General features: G+C 32.4%; 1 protein-coding gene across 1 annotated transcript in view; it reads right to left on the reverse strand.

Annotated features, from left to right (window-relative positions):
• LOC124539021 (IDLSRF-like peptide) overlaps positions 1-27,559 on the reverse strand; it is a 123,791-nt gene that overhangs the window by 8,573 nt on the left and 87,659 nt on the right. Inside the window, exon 2 of the mRNA XM_047116328.1 lies at positions 9,149-9,268. Coding sequence (XP_046972284.1) covers positions 9,149-9,266 — 118 coding nt within the window. The 5' untranslated portion in view covers positions 9,267-9,268. The remainder of the gene's footprint in view (positions 1-9,148; positions 9,269-27,559) is intronic.

Genomic DNA, 27,559 nt, shown 5'->3' on the forward strand with positions numbered 1-27,559 from the left:
ACGATGGTTTCTTACCACTGGGCCATATTGACTCAACAAATTTAAGGCAAGAACTCAAACTCAAACTCAAATTCCTTTATTCAATATAGAAGCATTACACTTACTTATTGATTGTCAAATAAACACTACCACCGGTTCGGAAAAAGGAACACGTGTTGTGACCCCTCATGAATCCAAATTGTTTTCTGTTAAGCAGATTGTATCTATTGAAATATGCTAATAATTGATTTAAAATATTTTTTTCAAATATTTTGCTGAGGGTAGGTAATATTGAGATAGGTATATAGTTATTAGGATCTGAAGAGCTACCAGATTTAATTATTGGAATGACTTTACTTTATGAACTATATTCTAACATAATGTGAATAAAAGAAAAAGCATACGATCAATCGTATGCTTCAAGCATCTATTTGTAATTTTAAGCTCAAGCTCTATTTGTAATTTTAATGTTTTTGATGATAATGTTAATGGATATTGAAAGAGCTCGTTTATTATATTATTTTCATAGTATGTTGTCTTAAGATTCTTCGGAGTAACTTTCTGTGAATCTGTGTTGAGTTTACAAAGTTGAGCCGTCCGGTCTATTTATAATCGTCGAGTTAGAAATTCCCTTCGGAATTATTTTAAGTAAGTATGTTTAGTTATAGTACGTACAGTCTTGTCACAATATATTTACAACAATATTATGTATTAACTCGTCGAGATGGCCCAGTGTTTAGAACGCGTGCATCTTAACCGATGATTGGGTTCAAACCCAGGCAAGCACCGCTAGTTCATGTGCTTAATTTGTTTTTATAATTCATCTCGAGCTCGGCGGCAAAGGAAAACAAGAGAAAACCTGCATGCGGCTGAATTTCGATGAAATTAGTTCATCAAAATTCTGCCACATGTGCATTCCACCAAAAGCATGGTGGAATATGTTCCAAACCCTCTCCTTAATGGAAGAGGAGGCCTTATCCCAGCAGTGCGGATATTACAGGCTGTTGCTTATGTAATTTAGAGTAACATTGATTACTTTGACACCATCAGGTATAATCTTTGCTAGCACGGTAAGTAAGGAAACGTTTATAACGCTAATTTCTGACTCCGTATAGTTTTTCTTTTATAGAAATTTTTGTGACCTATTTTAATTTAAATAACTATTCCATATCACGTTGGCAACGGCATCATTTTTTTATTTTGTCCATTCCTACAGTACGGGGCGTGTAAGACCTTGTATAAAAATTATCATAATTTCACACAGGGTTTATTAGATCCCGTAACGTTTAAGAAACTAAAACTCGATGTGATGTGATCGAACTTTATTTCTTCAGAGGGTACGTGGTCAAAGAGTCCCAGTATTAAAGTTAGTACACCAAAGCATTCTGTTTTCAAAAGGCATTATATAATTATATTTATCAATTTCTTACAATGTATCAAATAGACGTTACGGACTTAGTACGACAGAGAAATCTATGTTTTTCTTAGCCACGCCACAAGGAAGACACATACGAAGCGTATTGACCCAATAATTGTGTAATACGTTTCTAAAGTAGGTACATAAGACTTTATTCCAGTAAAAATATTGATTTGATATAAGTAAATGAAGCGAATACAAAAATAATATCGTTGAAATTTCATTCGTGTTTACTGATTCGTAATCAAAATTTTCCGCTTCAAACAGACCCATCAGGGGGTACAAAAGAAATTGCCCGGAACGACGTATTCTAGATACCGCACTGTGATTATAAGTATTTCCCGGGAGAGCTACGTAGTAATGAGAGGAAGGATTCAGAAGTGCTGGGAAATGTTTACGTAGTCACCCTGAATTTGCTTTTTTATTATACTTTTTTTTGAACATAGCTCAGACAAATGAAGCAGCATCGATGGTAAGTGGGAACGATTATCCATAGATATTTGTACTCTAAAAACTTAACTCATTCTGAACACCACCAATGCGCTATATTTTTAATTTTATTTTTATGTGGTGGCAAACGAGCAGGAGGCTCTCTTGATGGAAAGTGGCTACCATTGCCCCTGGGACATCTGCAACACAAGCGGGCTGAAGGTGAATTGCAGGCCTTTACTTTCGGAACTTGGTAGCTTCACTTAAAATAGTTGTTAAAAGACGATTAAAAAGTGCTCGTAAAAGCCTATTTGAATAAAGTATATTTTGATTTTGAATTTAAAGAAAAGATTATGCTCTTTTCTTAAAGGTTTAAAAGTTCGCCGTCCAAAGATGGTTCTACAGAGTGGTTTTGAGAGGCAGAAAATGTCTTAAGAATCGCACTGTTATGGATTTTCAGACATCTAGGAGGGGAGGGTAGATACCAGCAAAATTTCAGTATCGTGAACAAGACATTCGTAGATAATGTCGAAATATCGAGCTCCACCGAACTAAAATAAAAAACATGGTAAATACCCTAAAATAAATAACTTTAATATCTTAACTTAACTTTGTATTTTAAATTTTGGAAGAGAGTTACTACATATTTTTTTATCGATGCTTCTCAGTAGAGTCGACATTCCGACAACTGGAGGTAGCTTCACTTAGTACAGTTTTGTAAAATAAATAGCTTACTTAAATAAAGTAAATTTTTATTTTGATATGGGTAAACTACCTTTTTCACTGGTATGTTAACATTTGTAATAGTAATAATAGTGCGTAAAGGTCAGATCTATGCGGTCATTGACCCTTTATTTGTATGATGAATTTTGGATCATTATATATGCTAAAAGTTTCCAATATTCTCATAATCTAATTAGTAAATATGTTGTTTAAGATATATAAGATATATGAACTTGAGAATTCTCGAGGCTGTCGAGTAATTAAGTGTAGTTAGGATTGCTTCGGAGTTGTCCCCTAGGCTTACTTAGAAACTCCTGTTAGTTTAGCATAAGTTTCAGCAATTAATGTATACGTATGATATGAAGATAGAAAATTAACGTTATAAAATTGTTTTAAAATTGAATGAAATCGAAATCAAAATGTACCTTGTAACACTACTATAATTTCAGGAGATATTACCAAAATTTATCGTAGAAACTGTTTAAAAATCCATTATTAAGTAATCAAATTACGACTTCGTAATAAACTATTTTGAGATAATCTATTTTTACTAATGATAATGAATTATAAAAAACGTTTTAAAAAAGTTTGCCTAAATTAATTCGTTAGGTTTTATTAAAAGTGGGAGAAACATATATTGTTCTTAATTAAATTAGAACTTTTTATTAAAATTCAGAATAGAACGAAATAAATTTAACACTGTTATATGACTACATAAGTGCTTTTATGAACCTACTTGGATAATGAATATTTAGCTCTTGATAATTAGGTATCTTTTAATGAAATGAATATGTAATATATTGATTTCATTAATCACTACATAGTATAAAACAAAGTCGTTTTCTATGTCCCTATATCCCTTTGTATGCTTAAATCTTTAAAACTAAGCAAAGGATTTTGATACGGTTTCTTTTTAATAGATAGAGTGATTCGAGAGGAAGGTTTTTATGTATAATATATGGACAACGTAGTAAAGAAACACTGATAATTTTAGAAGTTTCTAATGTGATGTCGTTACTAAATAAAGTCTATATTATCAGCATTACACCCGTGCGAGGTCGGGGCGGGTCGCTAGTACCGTATAAAGTAATCCTATAAACTTGCAGATATGTAAGTCTTATAAAATTATCACCATCGTAGGATAAACCTTAATAGGTCAATATAAATGACCCTGAAAATTCGCTAGACATGCTATAATCACTGGATTAACATAAAAAAGTTGTCGAAATTTTGTGTACTGAATTGTTCCGTTCAATTTTGATGAGATAATTGAAGGTTAAATTACACAAGAAAATATCACGACTTTTTAATTAAAGGCGATCACAGCAAGATCATTCATTTGTAATGTAACAATTCAGATTCGAGTATAACATTTATGAATTAAAGGAACTGAGCATTACAGAACTTAACCTGTTATCATACTTTGTGTAACATTACTATAGAGAATAGAGCGATGTTGTAATATAATGCTTAAATTCGAATATTGTGTTGTTATATTCGACATTAAATAATAAGAAGAGCCGAGATGGCCTAGTGGTTATAACGCGTGCATCTTAACCAATTATTGCAGGTTTGAGCTGAATATTCATGTGCCTAATTTGTGTTTATAATTAATCTCGTGCTCGGCGATGGAGGTTAAAATCGTGAGGAAACCTGTATGTGTCTAAATTCATAGAAATTGTGCTACATGTGTATTCCACCAACTCGCATTGGAAAAGCGTGTTGGAATGTGTTCCAAACCTTCTCCTCGAAGGGAGAGGAGGCCTTAGCCCAGCTGTGGCAAAATTTACAGGGTGTTGTTTTTGTTATATTCAGCTGTGAATTATTACTGTTCAGATTACAGCGTTACATAAATGAGTGACTTGTAATGACACAATTTGTAACAATACATCAGTGAGCGAGGAGAATAGAACACTACACCGCTTTGTCCTAAATTATAAGAACAACAGACTCCACTACAGGTAAATACCTGCTCTTAGACAGTTATATTACAGGTGAGAATTGCCTGTACGGTAAGTAAACTTAGGATGTTCTAATTACGTTTTAATTTATGTATTCCAACGTGAAAATAAAATGTGTCTGTAAAAATGTGAAGTATTTTTTTGTCTTGATATAAATGTTTTACAAAAAACACAAAATGAAGAGCTAGTTAATGTCTTACAGCTGAGTGTGAGTGTCTTAAGGAGTAGGTGTCTAGAGTGTTTTCTGCCACACTGTAAAAATATATTTATTTGGGCAACAGCGATCATAAATATTTTTTATTGTTTTCTCGACGTTTTCGAAGATTTACACCCGTCGTGGTGGTAATGGCTCAGACTTATTAAAGAGCCGTGCCCAAGACTTCTTGCACGTTTCAATTTAACAAAAAATGTATTGTTTTAGCCTATGTTATTCCTTATTACTAAAATCGGTCCAGCCGGTACAGATATTAGCTGGAATAAATAGATAGGCAGACGAAAACGGTAAAAAATGTTATTATGGTATATATGTGAACCGTGAATTCATAAACATGCATTTAGTAAAAAGCAGTTATTTTTATATTACAAACGGACATTCCAATAATGTTATATAATATGTGTAGTAGATTTGTACATTGTGATAAATTCCGTCGCAGCTTGTCTTCTTCGTAATAATAATTGGGTGCAAATATTTAAACCATTACTTGGTGGTAGGGCTTTGTGCAAGCCCGTCTGGGTAGGTTAGGTTAGGTTAGCTCACTCATCAGTTATTCTGCCGCCAAATAACATTACTCAGTATTGTCGTGTTCCGGTTTTAAGGGTGAGTGAGCCAGTGTAACTACAGGCACAAGGGACATGACATCTTAGTTCCAAGGTTGGTGGCACATTGACGATGTAAGGAATAGTTAATATTTCTTACAGCGTCATTGTCTATGGGTGATGGTGACCACTTACCGCCGCAATCCTATACCATAAAAAAAAACCAGTGTCACTTGCCTTAATAAGAACCTACGGCATCGATTACTTCACTAATACGTTATTCGAACGAAACAATAGTTTCGAAGCTGAATAATTATAAGATGTTAACAATTCTATTTCGATAAGCTTTATAGTGACTACATGTCACTTTAATGTTAGGATTAACGATATGGTCAGCATCGAACCTTTGACCTTTACATGAACCTTATTTTTCCCTGGAAGCGCTACGCATTTCCCCCTCATGGAAGTGGGTGGTGGGGGGGGGGTATATGGGACTCACCAGTATCCAAGATCAACAAAACGCAAGAATACCCACTAAAAAACCAGCGTTACCCTCCTATCTCATCGGCGGAACCACACGATCCCTTTCGCATGCTACCGTGACGTAATCGTTTCATTAACCTCAGCAATAGACACTTTATCGTTTATTTCATGTACGTCAGGTTCCGTCTAAGTTATTAACTAGTGACCTACATTGTTATGTTTCCGTTTGTAATTACTCAGAGGCGTAAGGAGTGGGCGACGTGGGACGCCCACGACCTCGCGGTTAAAGTTAAAGGAGCTTTGCGCTCACAAAGTTAAGACCAAAAGTTCCTGCGTTGGATATGTAACTCAGTTTCGTACAGTTGAAAATTTTAATTAAATATCTCGTAATTTACGAAAATAATCTCAAAGATGCTTTATTTGCGTCGTATAGGTACATACATATATTTTATATACTTGCATAAAAGGTCACCCACGATACAGGGCATAGGAAAAGTTACGACGGCGCGACAAAATTTTGATCTTGCTCCGCCACTGGGACTCATACCATAACTTGTACACCAATGCTATTCATCCTTTTCATCTCACTCGTGAAGTTTTGAAAACGAATCTCGAAAAGAAATTACATACAATTTTTTCATAGTATTGAACTTATGGTGACATATTCATACGCGTAAATGAACTTTAGCTTTTCTTTTTTTTATGGTATAGGTTGGCGGACGAGCATATAGGCCACCTGATGGTAAGTGGTCACCATCACCCATAGACAATGAAGCTGTAAGAAATATAAACTATTACTTACATCGTCAATGTGCTACCAACCTTGGGAACTAAGATAAATAACTATATACTATAATAACTAATTGCACTGGCTCATTCACCCTTCAAACCGGAACAAACAATACTGAGTACTGTTATTTGGTGGGAGAATAACTGATGAGTAGGTGGTACTTAAACAGACGGGCTTGCACAAAAGTCTACCACCAAGTTCGTCGTCCATTTATTGATTTCACGATTGTCTTCTAAAGTGATCGTCGAATAATTACTTAATCAATAGTTCTATAGATTACTAATTCTCTTGGTTTGTGGAGCTTTGTAATTAGACCCTGCTTTTCAATTACAAGAGCAGATTGTTGATTCTTAGAAAATCACTTGATTTACGATTTCCTAATATAAAAATAAAATTTTGGTTTAAATAGTTTTGAAGAACAATGATCATATCTATGGATATTCATACGATGTCTTTTGTTTGTGTGAATATTTGCAGTTATAAATGTATGAAATTATGTTAAGCCAAAAAAGATATAATATTTAAACATACTTATAAGTAATAATGACTACAATATGATGCTCCAAGCCTAAAGAACAGAGGAACATTTGGCCAGCATTGGAATATTAATAGACCCAATATTTAGTTGACCCACATCACATATTCTATCGCCAAATATACACAAAACAATAATCAGTATCTATTGTTTTATTCCAGTTTGAACAGGAACAAGGGGGCTAATCATTTTAAATTCCAAGGATACTGACACAGTGTCAATTTAAAGTAGTAAGAGTAACTACTGATTTTTTTACCCGTTCTTCTGGGTAGCATCTAGTTTCTGAACCGGTAGTTCACTTAATTGTAAAATGACGATTTAAAAGTGCTTCTAAAAGCCTACTTGAATAATGTTTATTTTGATTTGATTTGCTTTTTAAGCTATTGTTATATTTTATAATTTTATTCATAAATTTCTTCTTAAGAAAATGTATTTCTAAGGAATGAGTGAATTTTATTATAACACGTAAAAAAGAGCCTTCAACAGATTTACCACAGATAAAAACATAAGTTAAATATATAAAAATAAAATTAATATAAAATTTACAAACTTCTTCATGCTCTTTAAATAAGTGAAAACGTCCATGAATCAATTATATGTATGTCATCTCTGAGAAATGAGAGTTACATAGTACGATACAACTTAGACGTAGCATCGGCAATATTCGTAAAACCGATCAAATACGAACTAAGTACGCTATCCCAAATTATCAATATTTATTTCTTATGTGAATGTGATCTTTACCCAAACGTACTTGTAATATCATATGACCTAAGATTCGTCAATTTGATACATCAATTTACATGCACTTGTTTTCTCGGGTTGAATTGTCGTGAGAATCTATAATTCTATAGCGACGAATAGCGTCGAACAGCGAAATGGCGCGATAGGGAGTTTTATCGTATAAATAGGCAGTAATCGGTTTTACAAAATTTGCCAATGCTACATCTAAGTTGTGTCGTACTGTACCAGTGTGGGCGGACGAAACTGTTCTGCAAAATACTAATTTTAATGAATATTAATAATATACGAGATCTCTATATGACGAAGTTAATACCAAGCATTTATCTTAAGTTCGTTATAAATATAAAGTTGACTTGTGGCATTATCAAAGTTGAGAAAATGATGAAATCTCAGAACTTGCGAAGGCTTTGACTTTGTGTCATACAGTCATACTAAAGTTATACAGAATTTAATTAAAAACAGCAAACGAATATTCTAAATGAACGTATGAAGTTTTAAATATTATCTTGCGTTATTCTGAAATAACTGTTATCTTTACATTGTATAAAACAAAGTCGATTTCCGCTGTCTGTCTTTATGTATGCCTTTATGTATGTATATATCTTTAAAATTAAGCAACGGATTTTGAAGCGGTTTTAAATTATTAATAGAAAGAGTGATTCGAGAGGAAGGTTTTTGTATATACATGGACAATATATCTAGAAAACAAGAAAAAATCTGCAGTATATTTATTATTAGTATTGTACCTATGCGAAGCTGGGGCGGGTAGCTAGTATATGCAAATAACTATTTCATTGCTGTTATTGGAAAGGAATAAAATATGTGGTTTAGTTGGGTGGCCACTATTTCACGCACATTAATTATTTTATTGGGAATTAAAGCTGAAAATACTATATACCATATTACACACACGAATACTCACACAGCTTCAAATGTAACAGTTATAGATGTGTATGTGTGTACGACCCCGTGGTCGAGTAGTGGTACGCTACTCTGAGTTCCCGGGTTTGATTCCCAGTCGAGTTGATGTAGAAAGTTTATTACTTTTCTATGTTGTCTTGGGTTTGGGTGTTGGTGGTACCTTCGTTACTTCTGATTTTCCATGACACAAGTGCTTTAGCTACTTACATTGGGATCAGAGTAATGTATGTGATGTTGTCCAAAATGTATACTATTTATGTGTGAGTGTGTGTGTCGGTGGAAATTGAGTGTTGACTGTTACAATTTTTGTTATTCACACCGGAATTAATCTTTTATGTCTGAGTGTAATAAAAACATATTAAGAGTTATGTTTCGTAATATTGTACAAATGTTTCGATCTGTTTACTCACCGGAGCGTTTATTATGGTGTCCATAAAGCCGATTGAGGTCGAGGGACTCGACGGACCCCGGGGCGCAGCAGACAGCCACCAACGCGGCGACACACGCCACTACACGACACGGAGACATCACTGGAAAAAATATAAATCAATTAAAATATATTTATATATCGTGCCCAATGATGTTTAAGTAAACAGATATGTTATTAACGCGCAAACAGTGAAGACTAGAAAACGTCCTAATTGGGACGTTTACCTTTAGTCGTTTTACGTAGTAATACGTTTTGCGTAATTAAAACATCTAGTTATCCCTTTTACTTATTGTTTTTATCAAGCTATCCTTTTTACTTTTAACGAAATGTAAAAATAAACTAAAATAAACGGTCCCCGGCGCGGCACACTTTTTTCTGTTGTTTAGTATGGATATAACATATCTGTTTATTAGAATATCATTGATCGTGCCATAATTCTACGCCGTCAAATATTAGGAGGTTCTATTTTTTTTTATTTGTATACAATAATGAAATCGCCCACGTAAATAATTCTAATGAAAAGAGAAAGTAACTTTGTTTATTTTATTAAAAAAATATATTTATTATTAAATACAATCAAACTTTTAAATTGATATATTCGTCATATTTATTTCGACGCTATGTATACAATAATCATATTGTTACATATATAAGCTTTAAGGTATGAAAGATAGTAATAACTCAGTGATTCACAAAAAATAATTCTTTTAAAACAAAAACTATGACTCACATTTTTTTTACGTCTGAGCTCAATTATTGAACGTGAAACTACTGTGTAAAGTATGCACTAAACCTACATTTTCTCTAAGGAATATAAGACAAACACTTTTAACACACTTAGCAAACCCAAAAAAAACGTACGTCCTATACAAATATTTGTCATCAGACAAGAAATAGAAGCAAATGATTGACTATACAATAAAATAATATTATAAGGAGAATTAGTATGACTATCCGATCGTCATTACGTCAAACTGACAGATTGGTTTTCACTTTTGGCGGGACCTCTAAATGCTGTCACGTGTATACTGTTTTGTAGTATTTTGTTATTAATTAATATATTCTTGTAATATATTAAATAAATTTTGTTGTATTCATAACATAATTGTAGCCTAATTATATTTTATTGATTTGCGTTTGGACGCGTAAACCTAGGTATGTGGTCACTATTGTCAAGAAATAAGACAGATTACACAACGCATTAACATTTAATAGAAGAAGGAACTTAAAAAGGCACGGCTGTTAGCCTTAGAAGGATTAAATGAATGTATATACAATAATTGTAATTATATAATAATTAAAGTAAAATGAATAAAGATCTCACTGTCATTGGTGTAGTGAAAAAATTAAGTGTAAATAAAGTATACTGTGTTACTGTAAGTCTTTAAAACAGGGAGCAATTTTGTGAAAGAGCCTTACATTTTTATTAAGGGCCATTAAGAAGATTCAACGAAGATCTTTTAAATAACAGTAAAAAGTATTTCACGGCACTCTCGTTATTGCCAGAAACTCTACTGAAGTAATGAAGATGAATTTTTTTTATAAGACGTTAAATATTTTTGGGTAACTGTGCGATTATCATCAAATATGTTGAGCTGTAATTATTCAGTGTCCAAAAAACTTTGTTATTATTACTACTTCAAATTTGAATACTAGGTTTATGTTTTAAGATAAATAATGACTATTTATCCAAAATACAGCCTTGTATTAATAATCTTTAATATTTTTTAGTTTATAATGTTTAAAAATTATTTTCTTTTTGTGTACAATGTTCACGTTGTTTCAGCAAAATGACTGCGAGATTACATTATTTTTATTGAAATTATTTGAGCTATGACCGCTTGTCTATTTCTTATGAACAACTAGATTCAAAACTTATTCTTCTATTTTGAAGATAATCGTTGCGAATCCTTGTAAAACGTTCTCAAATTATGTGGCCTGCATCGCTGCGTAAACAAAACATTTATTAAAATAAGCAATAATAATATAATTTAATTAGTAATTGTTTTGCTGTTTATATTATATTATTACACGAGTGTCACTTGGCTAATGAACATTGTTAGTTTAGCATACAGGGCGGGATTTGGTGAGTGTGTGAGTAAATGTATATATATATATATGTATACTACACATATACTTGCACTTTGTATTTAACGTTCTTTGAGCTGAGAGGGCTTGAATAGAAAACGTAGCTTATGATAACGTATCTCATTTAAATTTCGTATGAAAAAAAAAATCGGCAATGTAGTTCAATTTAAATCAAAAAACAATGATACAAGTGAGATAATTAATGCTACTATCAATAACGCATTTAACAAAAGCTTAATTGTCCAACCGAAACTCGATTACATTTGTAAACGACGTCATATCAAATATTTATCATGCCGTGTGTCAAATATTTCGACGATGTTCACAATCCCACAGACATAATTAAAACAGGCGTCGACCGAGCGAAATCTGTAGCAAAATGGGTTGCAAATAAATCCTCAACTGTGAACCATATTTATTCATTAGGCTGCTTCCACATTAACAAATTTGAATATGCGTTTTTTAATAATGTCGGTATTACACTTTTAATTTATATTTGTAGTTGAAAGGCGGACTGTGGTAGGTAAAAATTCGGTGGTAGAATAATAAGAAGAGGATGCATTATAATGCTGTAATTAGATTTTGAGACTGAATGAAATTATTATGAGCTATAGAGAATTATAATTTATAGCGTTTATAAAATGGTTGATACTTCCTTAATAATACAAATGGATGGAACAAATTCACTATAAAGCTGCCATTTTGTTTCAAAATCAAAACGTACTATATTTAAGTAGGCTTTTCATAAAAATCATTTCACACTTCACAAACTATATTATGTGAAGCTACCACCGGTTCGGAATGTTTCTACCGAAAAGAACTGGTGAAAAATCCAGTAGTTACTCCTTTTCAACATTTAAACTAGCTTTTTCTTTTTAAACTAAATAATTTTACACGCACGTATTTAAAAGGAGTGAAGTGTTGTCCAGGTAAATGTATGAACTTGTGTGTGAGTTTCTTTATTTACATTTAACTTTTTAATACATTAACAGATTTGAATGTAACGCAAGAGTCCTCACGTCATCTCGACTCCCGGCTACGAACGCATGATTTAGTCAGTGAGTAGCAGAGTTTGTAGTTTTTATTTTAAGGTAAAAAAAATGTAAATGTTAGCAATGACTTTGCCAATTTTATTTTGTAAATAAAAATTGTGTGTATGTGTTTTTTTTTTATTATAATGAATTGTTACACGATTATTGCTTCATCTGTATGACGATTTATTTATAATACTTTATTGAAAATTTAATGGCCAGTTCCTGACGTTTTTCTATCCCTTTTGTACGAAAACAGAACGCAATTACAATTATAATAACTTATTCAGACGTTATTTCTTAGTCTCTTTGATAAAAGACTAAGTCGTTATCCAATTTTGTTGAAGCAAATTTTTAATTAAGGTAGAGTACAGAATAAGGAATATCTAAAACCAAATTACGGGCAAAAGTTAAGCTTTGTGAACTCCGCCTTATCACGTACACGAGGAATCGATCGATGTTAATTTATTCGGGATATGTAAATATATATGTCATATATGGTATATAGTCGTACAGTGATTTGACATCGACATACATTAACATACATCTCTGTATTACGATTCCGCGATTGTTAAAAAAATATAACTCGAGTATGTTACAGGGTTCTAAAGTGTCATTTTTCGTTCGTTACGATTTCAGTTTTTAAAATTCAACAAAATATTTAAACGTTTACACAGGTACAGAAAAAGGCATAGTGTAGTTAAGACATACCGCCCCTCACACATCAGTGAAGCCACATGAAAGCTAGTATATTGAATGTCTGTTGGTGGACTAATTGAAGAAAAACAGTTGATGAAATATATAAAATTTTAGCACACAAACTTTACCTCTAGAAGTAAAATACAAAAAAAACCAAATTACATCTTAATCGGTTTAGCTGTTTAAGTTTGAAGAGGTTATAGACTTATATACTTTAACATTTATAATACTAGTAGGGATTTAAATTATAGTATTATAATATAATTTATTATTCTATCGCAAAGGTCATCACACTTATAGTTTGAACCTTATTACATTCACTGTATCTTGTGTTTAAGTTATAGAGGATTATGAACTGTCATGACTAAGACAAATGAAAGCTTTTAAGGCAATGTTTTGTTTGTATCTGAATACCCCGGAGGCTGATGTGTGAGAAATCCGAGCGTTTGTTGCTTTTCTTATATTAAGTTATAAGTTAAAAGACAGTGACGGATTTTTTTCTAATGAAATGATGGTACTCTTAGGCTTTGTAAGTAATATTAAATCGTACATCGTGGCTGCGTCATCAAAAATGGGAAATAAGATGTTATGTCCCTTAGTGCATGATACATTGACTCACTCACCCTTGTAACCGGAACACAACAAAAAAAAACAACAACAGCCTGTATATTCCCACTGCTGGGCTAAAGGCCTCCTCTCCCTTTGAGGAGAAGGTTTGGAACATATTCAACCACGCTGTTCCAATGTGGGTTGGTGGAATACACATGTGGCAGAATTTCTATGAAATTTGTCACATGCAGGTTTCCTCTCCTTGAACAAGTAATATTTAGTATTGTTGTGTTCCGGTTCAGAGTCGAGATGGCCCAGTGGTTAGAACGCGTGCATCTTAACCGATGATTGCGAGTTCAAACCCAGGCAAGCACCGCTGATTCATGTGCTTAATTTGTCTTTATAATTCATCTCGTGCTCAGCGATGAAAGAAAACATCGTGAGGAAACCTGCGTGTGACAAATTTCATAGAAATTCTGCCACATGTGTATTCCACCAACCCGCATTGGAACAGCATGGTGGAATATGTTCCAAACCATCTCCTCAAAGGGAGGGGAGGCTTTTAGCCCAGCAGTGGGACTTTACAGGCTGTTGTTGTTACTTGTTCAAGGATGGACGGTGCAAAAGCGGCAGCTAAAATATATTCTGAGTAATTTTATTAATAATACTCAAAGGTATTTTGCCACGGAAATTAAATAATAACAAAAATGTATGCAAGCAATAAATCGTTTTAATACCCAAAATTAATTACACTCGTTCTATTTTTCAATGAAAATATCAAACGTGGCGTAACAAGAACTTGTTATTATATTAAATACAAATAATTACCAAAAATATTGTTCCTATAATATTTTTAAATTTGGAACAAAATATTTTTCTGATAAACACAGGGTCATAAAGAAATAAAATAAAGTGTATAATACAATATATGTATTTGAATTTCGAATAAAACATAACGATATAAATAATAATACGTGCAGAACGTTTGTTTTTATCATTTATTGAAATGGAAACAGTAACGCGAGCGAATGTTTTCCAGCCGCCCACTCAGAACGGGCTGTATTGACAAAGGTTAATAGGAATTTGATATCAGCTGACGTCATTACAGAATTCTGATAACTGAATAGATTACTTGTTCGAAGAAAATGAAAATCGATTGCTTTTAACGAAATTAATATTTATGTTTGGATTCGAAGAAAATTCAATAATGTAGTGAGTGTTGTTTCTATTTTATATTTAGAGATGTGTGTTTAGGCTTCGGGTTATGTTTGTCTGGGTACGACGGACTCATCAAGTTTTTCAACAGTTAAGCAACACTTTTTTATTGCTTATATATATTTTAAAGAGGTCTTTTAATCCCTTAAAAAATTAATTAAACGTAGATTAGATTGCATAGTTAGTATCACAATTGATTAATTCAAAGGCTGTTTTAAAAATATCTTTTTCGTTTCTAATTTTTTTAACTCTTTTTCTATTGAAATATATGTAACAAAATGAACAGTCTGTAAATTTCCCCAAAGGTAGGCTAAGGCTTCCACTCCCTTTGAGGACGTTTTTTGAAGCATTTTCTGCCATGCTGCTACAATGCGGGTTGGTGGATTCATATGTGATAGAATTCCATTGAAATTAGACACATTAGGTTTCCTCACGATGTTTTTCTTCACCGCCGAGCACAAGATCGTAATATTAATATTTATTTGCCAATAACAGTAGTATAGAAGATTAAAGACACATATAGAGTACTTAGAAAAACATTTAAAAAGATGAATTGCTTGGGCTTGAACCCGCAATCATCAGTTAAGCGTTCTAACCACTGTTCTCGGCCTTTGTAACGATAAATATTTGTATAGAAACACTAAAATAATGTTTTTTAATAATTGTACTTGAATATTATATATACGAATATTTACGTTATGAAATAAAATCATTTATTACGAGTGCTAAACAAACTATCATTAGCAGATTTCCAGGACAGTTTGGAGTCCGAATAAGCTGTCGGCTACAAACAGATTTTTCACTGAAACTACGCAATTAATCTTCGTTCCAAGTGTTAGCGCGGATAATCTGTAGCAACTCCAGAGTGAAATAGTCACCCAAGCTCACGATTTATTACGAATACTTTTGTATGGAATAATCGTTTTATTTTTAGGCAGTATGATTTTTACCTTTGTGACTTTCGATATATCTTTTTAAAAAAATCTTTGAAATACTAATAGTAATAGTAATGAAACCCAATTTTAAAGTGTCATAACCCATGCATTGGATTTATTTTGGTATAATTTACAATCAGTAGTTATGGTAGGCTTCTGCGTCGCCCTTATTGTCAGTCCCTTTTTTTTTGAAGATATTAAAGCAATGGTACACCTAGAGTTAATGCAAGTTTAGATGATAGTAACATGAGTTAGTATTTTTTTTTATATTTAAGAAATTTATAAACTTCATATTATTGTTAACGAAAATAATAATTTCCGCTTGGAATGAGGGCAAAATTTCCCCATAGGATTGCAATTAAACGGAATTGCGATATAACGGGGAATTCTCTAGATAAAAAATCAACAAATTGCTACCTAAGATGTAACTATGAAATTAATTTAAAATTAAATTATTTAACTAGTAACTCTTTATATATGGACCGGCGTAGGCATTCAGCCTTGTGGTGCACATATGATACATACTATTTAAAGAAAATGAAATTTTCCTTCAGACGATTTTACTACTTTTAACTGATTTACATATTCGTAACAATATATGTTTTTTTCGCAGTATTGCTTCAAAGTTTTAAAAAGGACAAATAAGATAATACATTATTTTGTACTTTCACTTATATGTGAAAGGGCAAGAACAAAAAATGCATTCTCAAATTTAAAATTTGAAAATTAAAAAAAACTTATCGTTTAAAAAAAAAAAAACATACATCATAGTAACTAAAATATATTTACTTTTTTTTGTAAATAAAACCTCATTGGTGAATAACTAGACACTCGAAAATGCATAGCTCATCTAAAGTTACGAAAGAACAATCATTTTTATCGTCGTTTTATAAAGTTTTTATCGCGGTTCGAAACAAAAAAAACTTAAGCAGATATTGTGTTACGTGTCTCGTAAAACGGGAACTGGTTTACTATACTTTTAATAGGCTCCAAAATTTAGTACATAGCCTTGGATCGTATGTCCATAATGGTGTTACTTGTAAGTTTTTCCGTTGTAATCCATTTTGTAAGATCAAACTTAAAGTTGCTAATGATCACAATTGTGAAATGTTAGATGATTAAAAATGATCAGTTTTGGGATAATTGTATAATCATTATCATTAAATAGTATTTTTTAATAAATATGAGGCAACATCACATACATTACTCTGATCACAATGTAAGTAGCTGAAGCACTTGTGTTATAAAAATTAAAAGTAACAACGGTTCCACAAACACCAAGACCCAAGAAAACATATAAACCTAATGAACATTGATTCGGCCGGGAATCGAACCCGGGACCTCGAAGTGGCGTACCCACCACTCGACCACGGAGGTCGTCGAGTATAAAACAGAGTCGCTTACTGTTGTCTGTTCCTATATATGCTTAGATCTTTGAAATTACATAACGGATGCAGTTTGAACACATACATTGATTCGAGAGGAAGGTTTTTGTATACAATACATAGACAATATAATAAAGAAACAAGAAAACCTGTAGTATTTTTAGTATCAGCATTGCACCTGTTCGAAGTTGGGGCGGATCGCTAGTAGATTATAACACGAATACATTCTCTCACTTATATACCTACAAACGTTATTTAAAATGCCACTGGGATAATAATATGTAAATCAATTATAGACAAATTACATAAATTCCTCAGTTGCCTTTTTAACATAGATAGGGCGGGCGCTATATGATGGTATGATCATCACTACCTACTGAAATTGGCGCTGAGCATTCTTTACATCGTCAATGCACCACCAGCATTGGGAACTGAGATGTTATATCTTTCCTTTTAGTTACACTGGCTCACTCATCCTTCAAACCGGAACGCGGTAAATGAGTGTTGCAGTTTGGCAGTAGAATATGAGAAGTAGGAATATATGAGTAGGAATCTACTTAGAAAGGCTTGTTCAAAGCCGTACAGTACCGTACCGTACAGTACCATAAATGTGAGTTCTTACATATTAGAATTACTGATTCTAATGTATTTGGTTCGTTGTGAAAATAATTATTCAATCAGTAAGAAACGTACAATCAATTTAAACAATTACTATGTTTTATAATGACACTATCTGTTAATTGCTTTTCTTTCTTAATTAATCTCGTTTTGATAGAACAGTTTGTTCATTCGATAATTAAAATTGGTTTGTAAACTTTTATCCTTTTAATTACAATTTGCTTTAAAGTTTAGTGGACTATATTCATTTTGTGTGTTGGTTTTGAAATCGAATGAAAAAAATTACATTAAAAAAAGATTGAATAAAAAAAAGTAATTGTTTTAGTAAAAATATTATCGAGCAAAGCTCACAGCTGCTGATGCTTTTTTTGTTATGAAATACTCTTCGTTAAAATTTTTGTCATTTTTAGGTATATAAAGCTTCTAGTTGTCTACTATAGAAAACCGGGTTAGTACGAGTTGAACTACCGAGCGAAGGGTACCGTACCATTTTGTCTATAAAAACGGCAAATAAATCAAAGTATTTGATTGTTATTAGTGGCATTAGAAATACATCACATGTGAAAATTTTAAGTGTTCAACTGTCACGGTTCATGAGATACAGCCAGCGGACAACGGAGTCTTAGTAATAGGGTCCGCTCTACCCTTAGGTTACGGAATCCTAAAAAAGTAGCCTCTTTGAAGTTTGGCTATGATAGAACAATAGCGAACAGTGTCCCTTACATTTATAATATTAGTAAAGATTAGTATAGAAGCTTCCACAATTGAGAAAAATAAACAATGTCCATTTTATAAGTTTTATTCCGGTTTGCACCGCATTTTTGCAATTTTTATCTCGTTTGACAGTTGTCAGATTTGGTCACGGACTCAATGAAATGATATTATTGCAAAAGTTTTCCTCCCAATAAAATCCGGATGAAATATTTAAACCCGGAAAAAAAATTGGTTACATCAAGAAAATTAGTCCAAGAAATATAAAGTATGGAATTCTTGGTAAAATATATACCATCATAAAAAAACTTACTGCAACACTATATTGTATTTTTGACAGAGTTATGGCCGACACAAGCACGTTTCCTCGAGATGTATTCCTCCACTCAGAACGAAATGAATTATAAATAAATAAATATAAATCAAGTAAGTATAAAAACGATTATTGGAACATCATCAGTTTATATCGGCTTTTTTTTAATAAAAACTTTTTTAGGTGAAACTTATTTGTCAAACAAAATGTCGAAGTCCCGATCGAAACCTATCCAGAATTGTTTAGATCGTTAACTATAATATTTAACTATTTATATTTTTGTAGTCGACAACATGTATCCTAAAATTCGTATAATCGAGATACTAGTATACCGATATTTAATCCATAAAATTAAATCATCAGTGACATGAAATTTAAATGGATATCTATGGGTGCGTTCAGTGTGTTCCAAATAATAATGATACAATAAATTATTAATAAATGATAAACCGTAATTGTTTATATTTATTTATTGTATCGTACGGTGCCGGGTTTTCACATAGTATATCATAATATGGTACTCGTCTAGGATACTCTCTATAAAAAATGTATATTTAAAGAAAAAAAATAATATTAACGTAAGTTAAATAAGTTTTGATTAAAACGCCGTCAAAGAACTTAATAAGTGCCATCTTGTGCAAATACTGCGTAACAAACATGGCGGCCAATTTGTCAAATCCACTACAATCACTAGGGAAATTCAACTCGGTCTAAGTAAATAAATAAAACACTCGAATCGATAGAGTCCCTCGAGAACGCTGGAATTGGATCAAATGTAACGATATAAAAATTATGGCTGATTATTGAGACACATATTTCGTTTTCTTTATTTCAGCGACGAAAGAGGGAGAAAGAGGATATGTATTATATGTTTATCTCTATTTATATTAATTATATATTTGTCATAAAGTCGCGGATTGCGGAAAGTATATATGTGTAATCTTACGGTAACATATATAGCCTTATTGGCCTTGAGAGTGTTCCTGAATGGGGATTCGAGGGTTGGACTTAGATGAGAAAATTGAAGCCCGCGTGAGGGCTCATTGAGACGAGTCCTAAGTGTGTCCACTTTCTTCACCTTTTTTTCATCATGTAGAGCTTTGCACAAACCTGTCTAGGCACATCAGCTACTGCTTAGCATGATTGTGTTTCGGTTTCAATATTCTTTAGTAATTATCAAACAATGTCAATTTTAAATATGAAAATACAAGAAATTATTAGTGCTATTAAATTATTTGAGAGATTATGTATTCCAGAAACGTCCGCCTTAAAAATGACTGTCTATTGACCTAAAATATCTTGACAAGCTACCTGACAGCCGACCGTATTGCCCATTAGGAATTCTGTATGAAATGCTGGCCGTACAAAAGAATATATCAACTTATCTGAACATCTTAAATAAAAAAAAATACCGTATACGAAGAACACGTTTATTCTGTAAAACAAGCATAAGTGGGTTGTTTGACGTCCCTTTGTCAACCTTTGATATAAAACGCCTTTTGGGTGCCCTTCAAAAAGATATAACATTTCCTCACTACGTCAGTAATTCGATATTTGTACAGTTAAACATGTATGAAAGCCTATTGTTAAATAATGAAAGTTATAATCTGTGAAATAATGTAATATATATGTTGTCAATTGTGTTATAACCTTTCCCACTCCTGGGAAAAGACGATGTCTTTTATGAGACGAAATTCTGGATAATTATACACGACTGAATAAAGAAAGCAGAGATAAGGAAAACATGGGAACTGTTTGAGGAGGCCTCTCATCGCTAGGGGCCTTAACAATATAATTATAAATGTTTACTTATGTTTTTTGTTACTTTTCTATGTAAGAAACTACATAACTACATAACATTTCTGTTTAATTAAATGGACTCGTGCTAGTTCGAAGGTCGAAAATTAAATCTTATTAAAATTGAAAAATAAAGAAAATTATATATGATATGAATTCTATTTATATTATATTTCAGACATGTAAATCTGCTCTTATAACCATTTTTATTCAGAGCTAAAGCTAAAACTTCTTATTAGCCGTGAAACAACAGCTGACAAACAGTGAAAATAAGGGTACGGAACTACTTTTCCTTTACCTATTTATATATAGTTAATATTTTCACATAGGTATTTATTACTAAGATTACTTACATATCTAGATAGTTTCGCATTAGAAAAGAATTAAAAGCAACACACTAATTTAATTATCTAAGTGTGAAAGCTACTCTTGATACTCGATAATTTTCATACTACTTTACTGGTATAAACGCAGTGGCTAAGAGTTGGACTCTGTTTATTGTTAGTCTACAATCTAGATAGATAAAAAAATAGACCTACATATCTATCTAGATATTTATCTAGATACATAATCGAAGATTTATAATGGGACTATAATAAAAAAACTTAAGATAATAAAATTGTTTAAATAAAGGATTCTAACTTAAATATAATATTTAAATAAATATTAAGAACAAAACAGGATGTAATTATAATCTATTGTTATGTTTAAATTAATTCACCTTTTACAATTTTCTCTTCCCGTGGAAAGTGGAATACGGAATTGTTTGCATTTCATAATGAAAATTATAAATGAGCTATTCATGTTTTAATTATAACAATGAAATATTAAAAGAACAGCCTACTGTTCAGATGTCAAGTAATTTAATCTCTTAATTTTTTTATAAAACTTTATATAAATACAAGGGTAAGGTCAGCTTATTAATAATAACGAATTAGTAAAGTAAAGTAAAGTAACAGCCCGTTAATTTTCTTCTGCCAGGCTAAGGCCTCCTCTTCCATTAAAGAGAGAGTTTGGAACATATTCCACAACCACTGTTCCAATGCGGGTTGGTGGAATGTGTGCATTGGGCAGAATTTCGATGAAATTACACACATACAGGTTTCCTCACGATGTTTTTCTTCGCCGCCGAACACGAGATGACTTATAAACACAATTAAGCTGCCTGGATTTGAACCCGAAATCATCGGTTAAGATGCACGCTTTCTAACCACTGGACCTAAATCGAAAGACTTTAGCCGCAAAACTTATGGCTTTACATCCTTCCCGATGCACTGAATTACACTCTTTAAACATCCAGACCCCTCGCTTTAAGACGCTAATGACTTTGAGCTTGGTATTACCCCAAGATTGCGTGATTTACAATCAACACACTCCGTCTTATTATCCCTACTGGTCTAGGGGTTGGGTCATTTTTTTGTCTAACGAATCGGAATTGTGATTTAACGACATCACACAGTCCTTTTTTCCTTACTGATAAAACGTGTTACTCGTTACTCATATGCGAAGTGAGTGCGCCCGGCACACCGGAATACCCACTAAAAAACAGCGGTACCCTCTCAGTCTTTTAAATGGATGCCATAGGATTTCGCATACTACTGTGACGGACACCAAACAGATTGGTAACGGGAAAAAAATCTTCGTTAATAAAAACACTGAACTACTTATACGAGTATTACTATTACGCCTTTTCACTTGAACCGCTGAACCGATTTAGACGAAATTTGGTAAGGACATAATCTAAGTCCTGGGGAAGGACATAGAACACTTTTTTAATTCATCCCTCGAGGGGAAAACATAGGATGACGGTTTGTACACTATCGAAAAAAGTTTAAACTATTGTTTTTTTTTATGGTATAGATTGGCGGACGAGCATCTGGGCCACCTGATGGTAAGTGGTCACCATCACCCATAGACAATGACGCTGTAAGAAATATTAACTATTCCTTACATCGTCAATGTGCCACCAACCTTGGGAAATAAGATGTTACGTCCCTTGTGCCTGTAGTTACACTGGCTCACTCACCCTTCAAACCGGAACACAACAATACTGAGTACTGTTATTTGGCGGTAGAATAATTGATGAGTGGGTGGTACCTACCCAGACGGGCTTGCACAAAGCCCTATTGTTTTATATTTATGTTGCCTTAACAAGAATCCCAATTCCAATATTAAACCTACGTCGCAATGTAGTAGCGTTAGTCTATTATAAATTGCTTAATCAAAGGTAGTGTCTAGAAATTTGCTCCTAAGCTTCAAAGCGTGTGTTAATTTAGGTTGGAAATAATGTTCTACACACTTTATGGCGCTAGTTACGAATAATATGGAAATGACTTATACTTTCACAAAGGAAACTAATTGAAGTACAAATTTATGTTTAGTTATTTAATTGACTGCTACTTGCTTTTATAATCTGACATAAATTATGACCTTATTTTATTGCTTGTTTTTACTAAATGATATCCACACCATTTATATTCTTTCTATTATAATATACCCTATAAACAGTAATCATTTATTTGTATAATATTTATTTTATTTTTAAAAAGTAGTAGCCTATGATTTTGCTCGCGTCTTAAGCTCAAACTCAAATATCTTTATTCAATATAGAAGCATTACACTTTCTTATTGATGGTCAATAGAAACACTACCACCGGTTCGGAAAGAAAATACCCTGACCTGAGAAGAACCGGCGAAAGAAACTCAGCGGGTTTTTTTTTTGTTTTTCTTATGTATTATATAAATAAACAATAAACAATTAAACAAGACTTAGAGAACAAGAACTTAGAGGTTCTATGTATAAAAACTAACGTATGTCCTTCCTAGAGGTACAAGCTTGTTTCATATTAAAATCGGTTTAGTGGTTTGGCCGTGAAAGATTAACATACAGATAGACATACACGAGATATACATAGTTACTTTATATACTTACTGTTAGTATAGACTGTTATAATGTTAATTTTGCGTAATTTTGTTCATTATAGAATAGAATTCTATAAATGTTAATAAAGTGAAATTAGCTCATCATTGAAGTTAATTGTATAATTATATAACGGTACAGTTATTAATTTAAACATTTAAAGCTGGTTTAGACACACTGAATAGTATTTCAAATTCATATATTCTGGTAAAAACTTTCAACAGCTAAAAATAAAAATTTTATTAAAGTTATTCATTTCGGGATATTTACCATGTTTTTTTTATTTCTGTTCGGTGGAGCTCGATATTTCGACATTATCTACGAAAATAAAAAACATAATAAATATCCCGAAATGAATAACTTTAATAATAAAAATAAATAATAAAAATAATGTTAATTTAAAATCTTATAACATTTTTACTTTATTAAATAATTTCTTCAATCTAACAAAGAGTTAAACATAGATTTGGACTATTAAAATTGAGCACCTGTGATGATATAGGACACATTATAAAAGACCGTTAGTGTTCCAAATTTAAATACAGGAATTTTGAAGTTGGCGCCAATTTTCGTGAGCAAAACATACAATTAGATGAACAAAGACCCACGGCGCTCGTTCATTTTTATCTCCACGATAATGAAAACCTATGTCGGTGTTAACATGTTATATATTCAGGGTACATGTGAGGTTAAGCAATGGTCATGTTATGTAATCACTCGCTCCGTGCATGAGGAGTAATGCATTTAAATGTTTGCTATTTGAGATGAGATTTCTAGAATGTTCTTCGTAATAGCCGTTTGGTTTACATTAACTTGTAAGCGCTTTATTTGAGCTTGTTTAACAATTGAACATGAACTGAAATTTATAGTGAGCGAGAAAGTTTTTTTTTTCTTTAAGATTTTGTTTTACGAGCAGAGCACAGATTATTATTATAACATCAATGGCATTTGCGCGTATGAGTTTGCTCGTTAAGTAACACTTCTTGTTTGACAGCTGTCATAATGACAGTTATATTGAGTCATTTGACAAGTGACAGGATGTCAGATTATGACATAAGGTGTTATTACATCTGTGGAAAAAAAAGTGCCGCGTAACTATTACAATTACATTACGAGTCGAATTATTTATAGCATTTATTGGATATTGATCGTTTTGACATTTTCATGTTATTATCGAGTAATAGAACCGAGTTTGGGGTTTTATTTACTTGGGTTGGTTTCAGTATAGATCAAAGGTCATCCAATCTCTATTTCATTATACATTCACATTATTTCAAGGGAAAATTCAGAGATTTTTTTTTGGAATAGTGTATATCATTGTAAATGTACCATTTCTCGATCCTTTTTCGTTTTATTAACTGTAATGGTTTTTGTTACGTGCCTTTATGTTAATGTGGATGCCATTACGAAGCCATTTTTTGTTTAATTTCAGACTTGATGAGGTTTTATGAGGGCCTTGAGGGTCAAAAGTCTTGCTGTTTATGACATATTAAAACTGTATCGTAAGTAACCGTAAAAAGGTTTTTCGGTTAATTAATTTTTTTGCATAAAATATGACGTGTCTGTTTAATATTCTGCAGCGCTACGTCAGAAATTCTCAAGGTAAAATTTAATCAGTGATTATTAATATGCTGCTATCATGATATCTATTAATTACTGTTATAAATGTAAATTTATTTCTGCCTGTTTGTTACGCTTTAACTGATAAACTACTAAACTAAATTTGTTTAAATTTGATATGAAGCAAGCTTGAGCTCCACGATGATGATTTTGGAAGTACAGAAAAAAATATCCTTTAAATACTTTGATTTCACAGTTGGCCCAGTGAATAGAACGCGTGCATCCTAATCGATTTCGGGTTCAAGCCTAGGCAAGCATCACAATGTATATATGCTTAATTTGTGTTTATAATTCATCTCGTGCTCGGCGGTGAAGGAAAACATCGTGAGGAAACCTGCATGTGTCTAATTTCATGGAAATTCTGCCACATGTGCATTCCACCAACCCGCATTGGAACAGCGTGGTGTAATATGTTCCAAACCCTATCCTTAATGGAAGAGGAGGCCTTAGCCCAGCAGTGGGTAATTATCAGGCTGTTACTTTACTTTACTTTTACTTTACTTATTAACAAATATTTGTTGACAATAATTTTAACTAAACTACAATTTTTAATACACGGCTTTATACATATATTTTCTTTTAGCCAATAAAATCCTCTACATATAGTGGTCCTGTGTGCCTTTTGATTGATTTCAGTAAAATGATTTTTCTGCAAGCAGCACTATAATAGATGTTATTCAGTTTGTTATACACATTTAAACTATTTTCTTACGTCACGTGGTACTTTTTTCTAAGTGATTTACAATTGTGGCAAACAAGGCAACTATTTCATCAATGCCACGATGAATGGAGGAGAAAAGAATAAAATCGATCGATCGTGATCACAAAATGGAGATGTTGTAAAAAATGTAATAGCAAAAGTTAGTTTAAAGCTGTATCTGTGTGTTTATATTTATGTCGATATTTAGGCCGCCATTTTGAATTTCCAAAGGCATAATTATTGCACTTTTGGAAGGCGTTTTATCAGTTTATTCTCAATTTATTATAATATAAAATGTGTAATTAATTGTACATGCTTCATGGTATAACGTTAATAGTCATATGAAGAAAACCATTAATTCATACAAAAAAATAAACAAAGAAGGAACCGAATACTTTATATAGATTTTTCCTAATTAGGGCTTTATATGAGCAAGCCTATCTGAGTGAATACCGACTATATATTCTATAAAGTACTTGGAATTGTTTTCGTGCGGCTTGAAATTTGAGTGAACCAGTATAACTACATGAAGAAGAAACATGACATTTTATGTCCCAAGAATGTTGTCGTATTGGTAATGTAAGAAAATCTAACTATTGGCAGTAATAAATATTAAAGTACCAATTACTATTGGCTGTGGTGACCAGTTCTCTTTAGGTGGACCAATTGCCAATCTACCTATCTAGTAAATATTATAAATGCGAAACTTTCTGAGGATGGATGTTTGTTTATGTTCACGGGAATGAATTGGGATGAAACTGTACACTTATATAGCTTATACATAAGAATAACATACGCTATCATCAAGATATTGTACATTTCTTTACTGAAATAAATCATATTCGTATATTGCTTGAGTTACTTTCAGGTACCGTGTTTTTATCATCGTTGAATGCACGCCAAAATGTACCTGTTAACGCTTGAAATGAAATTTGGTTAGGAAATAATTTAAGTTCTAGGGATTTTCCTCTTATAAATCATTCCTAATAGGGTAAAATATTGGTAGGATTTACGTAATAATATAAGTGTGATAATTGATGGTTCTCCAGTGGGTTTAACAATAATTTATTGAAACATATATTCTAGTCTAGTTCTTATATAGAGTGCTCTTTATATAAGAACTAGACTAGAATATCACCCACTGGATTTAGATTTACAGAGCCCACAACATAGATTTACGAAGTACGACTACACATCGCTAAACGGGCCGCCGTTTATGTCTAGAGATATTTATGTTCGTACGTTCTGCGTGGTAAGCCTTATGTAAATGCCTTACTCGTTAAATAGTCCAGTTTTTAACTGAAGTTTATAGAATTTATGCATCCAGTGTCGATAAAGTTCTTCACACAGGTGCTATACATATATGTATTATACATTTATTTATTGTCTGACAGTTCGGCAGTAGGGTATTAACGTATTAAAGTTACGGAACATTACCGATTTTCTGTACACATTTCTTAACTAGGTGTCGCCCATGGTTCGGCTCGCGTTTTAAGGTTTTGGTTGCCATGTGTTATGCAAAAAAAGTAGCCTATGTCCTGCCTTGGAGTTCAAATTTGCTTCATACCAAATTTCATTAAATTCGCTTCAGCGGTTTGGTCGTGAAATAGCAACAGACTGAGATATTTTTACATTTATAATACTAAGTATAGATTTTTCGTAACAGAAAATTCTTCTGATGTATTACAAAAGTGAGAAAAAATGTCACTGAAAGTGGTTGACGTTCTTAAGGTACGGCTTGAACAAGGGAACTAAGGATTCTTCTACCTTTGATTATATACATGTCTGGATAGACTTTCGAAGCTGAGAA

Source organism: Vanessa cardui, chromosome 21 (assembly GCF_905220365.1).
Source record: "Vanessa cardui chromosome 21, ilVanCard2.1, whole genome shotgun sequence".
Classification (NCBI taxonomy): Eukaryota; Metazoa; Arthropoda; class Insecta; order Lepidoptera; family Nymphalidae; genus Vanessa; species Vanessa cardui.